This window comes from Lolium rigidum, chromosome 1, assembly GCF_022539505.1.
Source record: "Lolium rigidum isolate FL_2022 chromosome 1, APGP_CSIRO_Lrig_0.1, whole genome shotgun sequence".
In the NCBI taxonomy this organism is placed as follows: Eukaryota; Viridiplantae; Streptophyta; class Magnoliopsida; order Poales; family Poaceae; genus Lolium; species Lolium rigidum.
In genome coordinates, this window is record NC_061508.1 from 113112625 (window position 1) to 113117491 (window position 4867).

At 43.8% G+C, this 4867-nt stretch overlaps 1 protein-coding gene across 3 annotated transcripts; it reads left to right on the forward strand.

Annotated features, from left to right (window-relative positions):
* The first annotated feature begins 1198 nt into the window (after positions 1–1198).
* Positions 1199–4006, forward strand: LOC124680103. Of its 3 annotated transcripts, none has more exons than XR_006995434.1 (4): positions 1199–1577; positions 1654–1970; positions 3354–3620; positions 3736–4006. XR_006995434.1 is itself a non-coding variant. In XM_047215301.1 (3 exons), exons 1-3 carry the CDS (start codon positions 1531–1533, stop codon positions 3215–3217), a joined length of 462 nt encoding a protein of 153 aa, XP_047071257.1. In that variant the 5' UTR covers positions 1199–1530; the 3' UTR covers positions 3218–3344. The 3 variants fall into 3 exon arrangements, 1 of the variants encoding a protein (XP_047071257.1); XR_006995433.1 differs by having other exon boundaries at positions 1202–1577; positions 3384–3620; XM_047215301.1 differs by lacking the exons at positions 3354–3620; positions 3736–4006 and adding an exon at positions 3120–3344.
* The last annotated feature ends 861 nt before the right edge of the window (positions 4007–4867 follow it).

Genomic DNA, 4867 nt, shown 5'->3' on the forward strand with positions numbered 1-4867 from the left:
CCTGAGGTTCCGTGAATCCAGCATATGACAGATCAACATCATCCCCATATATGTTCTGGTTCCAGTCATACTGGGGCATGGAAGATCCTGGAGCAGATAGTGTTGCTTCAGGTGAATCCAAGCTAGTTCCCTTAGAACTTCGTCTGTATAGCTTCCATGTTCTGGATAATGATGCATGTTGTACCTCTCGCCAACACTATCAGTTGTCCTTTTGCAATGCTTCCCTGATGCTATTTTACCTAAGTAGAAAGGAAATACATTGTTAGTAACATCATAAGAGAAAATTTTAAAAAATCAGTATTATTGCGAGAACAAACCATCATAAATTTCATATAAAACATCATAGTGTGGGAATGCTTTGTATCGCCACTTCTGCTGCTCTTTGGATACTCATCCCATTTTTCATCTGGAGCTGTTGGCACTCCCTTCTCAGGATCCCAGCCGAAACCACTCTTTTCTAAAATAGACTTAACCACATTGTGATCCTGCTTGAGCCTCTGTTCTCTATCTTTCACCTGCTTCATAGTAAAATCAGCTCCAGGGTGCTTCAAATTTAAGCGGTGTGTCATAGCATTCCATCCTTCTTTAGTCCACCCATTTTGGCCGCGGAACTTTCCCGCATCATCATACTCTTTCATCATAAATACTAGAAAAGATGTTTGGCCTAAAGTCCATGATGCTCTTTTTTTTTCTGCAATAAGTGTATTTAACATTAGTCATTAGATATATTGACTAAAATTTGACTTCACGTTGCCAACATAAATATTTCTGATACACACTCTGCAAGATCATAAATAGTATAGCCTCACTATGTACCACCAGTTCACACAGCTACTAAGTTAAATAAAATAGTGGATTGCTATAACATTTGAACTTAATGCTACCTAGCTACTACGTAGAATGACAAATGAATGTTGGCATCTGTGAACATCATCTACTACTACATGAAAATTCAATCGGTGTAGGACAATCGGTATAAGGCATCATGCAGCTGGTTGAATGCATAAAACTAGAAACGATAGGTGCATGTTGCCTGTTAGCCTAAGCAACATTGTTAGTTAATAAGCACATGCACCTGCACCTGCATATGTGGTAATACTCCATGCACATGGAGTGTGAACGTGTGACTTCTACGGTAAATACAACGTCAGGACCTTATGGCGCCCACCCCTAATCCAGACCGGTCTATTTGTTGGAGATTCGAGCAACCGGACCCACGCAGACGGGCGGTTGACCCCTACCTCCGGGCTGATACGCCTAGGCCATATAGCAATACGCACAGTCTGGAGGACAGGCCGTCGGCGGATACAGGGCGTCCGGAGCGTCCTCGCCGTCCTTGGTGCATGCCGGCCAGTACGGCGAGCTCATGGAGCTGCCCTGGCCCCCCATCTACTGCCCCCACCCTCCCCCGTTCAAATTTGAATCTCACTCACAGGCTACCCTTCCCCTTCCTCCATCCTCCGACGCCCTGCAGAGCTCGCCGTTCGACAGGCCTGGAAGAGAGGATTCGAGCCGGCCGTGCGCGGATAGATGTTGATGGGCGGCGACTCGGAGAGATTCACCAACCTGCTCATCAGGTAAGATCTCAAAATCCCTCACCGTTGCAACGTTTTTCCCATCCCCTCCTCCTGATTTGGTTTAAATTGGTGCCAGATTGTCAAGGCCAATCCACGAACTTGCGTCTGATTGTTTACCAAGCATTCCGATTCATTATTCCGAGACAACCGCCCGCGGTTCTCCGTCCAGCTTGAGCTCTGATTCCAGCGAACGAGTCAGCGATCCATGGCCAGCCGGATTGGGGAGGACGGAGATTGCAGCAGCGAGCCAATACGCGATGGCGTCGAGTCGCCCACTTCAGCTGAAGGTTTCTTGTCAGAGCCAGAGTTGCAGAGTGAATGGTGCTTGCCGGATGATTCGCAGGTGCCGACGTCAAGCGAGTCCCCTCCATCAGAGCGCACCTGGAAGCCAAGGTTAGTCACCTGATAGTTTGCTTTGATTCTTGGTTTACGAAACCTGTCTGCCAAATCTACACACCCTTTTTCCAGCAGTCATTTTATTTTCATTTAGCTGAAAACGACATTAGAATTGCGATGTCCATTAGACGGGGCATAGACCACCGTACCTGAATGGTTAGTGGCAGAGATGGAGAGCTAGCAATGAGCATATTTCATGATAGTTTAGTATGACATCGGCTGAGATCTCTGGGCGCGCGGTGCCCTCACTGCCTTGCATTTTAGTTAGGTGTGTACGAATGGCTGTAAGAATGGGATTTTTTCTTTGGATGAACTTTAACTATGGTAGTTATGTAGTTCCTTAAAATGCTGGATAAGTCGGACAGAGTTCTTTGATGAAAGTTGGCATTACGCTGTTGAAAAAACAGTCAGGGCGAAACATGATAAACCACGCAGTCATGGGGAAATATGGGTGTAGGCATACTGTTTTTCGTACAGTGGATAGTCATATTTAGAAATGGTATAGAACACAGCAGACCAGCAAATTGTTAGTTTGTCGCTTGTCTTTTGACTTATTCGAGCTGTCATATATAAGTTCAGGGCATACAAAATTGAAAACTGAATTATCGCTCTCCGCAACACTTCTTTAATGTCAGGATGTGGGCCCTTTTGTCTTTTCTAAAGATGTTTTTTGTGCTGCAAATGGTGTATAACAGATCACCTTAGACAATAGTTATAATTTAAGAGTTCTCCTTTGTCACGTGCAAAACTTTTTATATTGATTGTCCTGGTACTATATCAATATGGCATATATCCAATATGCATGATCATGATGAAGTTAGCGCAAAATATTAGTACCTACATTTGTTGAGCTAACTGATATTCTAACATAGCACATGCCCAGTCCCCTGGCCAAGAAATGCACCTGGCATTTTTTGGCTGAAAAAATGTTCGGTGTATCTGACAAGTCAGTTCATTAAGCTGGAGAGTGCTGTAGGCGAAAGTCATCTGTACTGCTAGAATATAAAAGTTTGGCGTGTATACAAATTCACATGGTACTGCCATCTTTTGTGGTTTCTATAGCTGATTTTTGTGATGCGAATGGTGTAGAACAGAATCACCTCAGACCATAGTTAGAATTTAAATGGTCCCTTTTGTCATGCGCAGACAAATTATCTCAATTTGTCCTGTTACGGTCTGAATATGGCACATATCCAATATGCATGATCATGACGAAGTTATGCAAAATATTAGTATCTACATAGCACACCCCCAGTCCCTGGCCAAGAAATGTACCTCGCACGTTAGCCACAAAACAGTTGGTTCTCCGCCAAAAACAGTCCCTGTAAGTTACTTAATCAGTTATGAAACGGCCTGGTTATTCTTCCAATAATTTTACAGGTTCTGACATGGAGAAATCTCCGATTCCAGGGAAGCAGGTGCAGGAAAGAAGAGTGCGCTAGAGAAGGCTATGAGGCGATGCAGGGACAGGATCTCTGATGCCGTAATTGAACCAGAAGATATAGGGATGGACTTTGATTCGTTGCCTGAAGCATTTGATTTTACAATATCTACTCATGGGAGATTGGTTTCGGAATAAGATACAGGTCGTCAAGGTTGAACCCTGCAAAGAGCAAAATCAGGCAGGACATAACATGTGGGTGCGAGGTAAGCAGAAATAACTATTGTCATGACCCCAAGTTAAACAGTGCATATTGTAAAATGCAGCTTTGTCGCAACGATCACCTTTTTAATGACGACAATTTTTTTACCATATGAACAGGGGAAACCTAGGCACTTGAACTCAAGATCTGTTTGATGCGGCTGCCAAGCTATGATTCGTTTGCACAGAGCAGATGACCATGGATGGTACATTCATGAGTTCAGAAGAGAGCATAATCATGGGTTGGCAATGAACAGCGGCCGCCAAAAGATGCAATGGTCGTCGCATAGAAACATCGACCCACACACAAAGGACCCACAATGTCGAATGAATGATGCAACGTTGGAAATATATGATCATCAATGTTTATATCAAACGGTAACTTCAGATGAAACGTAAGAGTATACCATGCCGTCGTAGTAGGATACCATGCCATTATTTGCGGGGGACCCGTGACGAGGACCCGTTACTTTTGTTACACGCAAAGATACGAATGGACAAAAGTGGTTATTTAGATAGGATCGTTTTGGTAGTTTGCGAGGATTTCTTTGACAGCAAGGAAAACATCCGGGTCATGCATATCGAACGGCTACTTCCGTGACTTGATTGGTTGGCTAGGATACATTGCATACCGAATGGTTACTAGCGTGACATGTGGCTATACAAATGGCTAATAAATGTTACTCTAGATGAGGCGCGAGGATACAATGTCAAATGACTTATACAAATTTAAGTTTAGGCAACGGATGCAACAAGGAACAGTACTTCAAGTAGGATCGTTTTGATAGTTTGCGAGGATACCTTTGACAGCAAGGAAAGCATCCGGGTCATGCATATCGAATGACTACTTTCGTGACTTGATCGGTTGGTGAGGATACATTGCATACCGAATGGTTACTAGCATGATATGTGGCTATACAAATGGTCGAAAAAAGGTTACTCTAGATGAGGAGCGAGGATACAATGTCGAGTGACTGATACAAATTGAAGTATAAGCAATGGACGCAACTGTCCTTCTTAGAGGATCCCTTTGATATTGTGCGAGGATACCTTGCGTGCAAGGAAAAATATGCAGGTCATGTATATCGAACGGCTACTTTCGTGACTTGATCGGTGGGCGAGGATGCCTTTCATACCGAAGGTTATGTTAGAAGATGCGCGTGGATACAATAGTATTTCAGATAGAATCGTGTTCAGAGTGTGCGATGATACCATGACAGCAAGGATACCTTCCGGGGCATTCATATAAAAC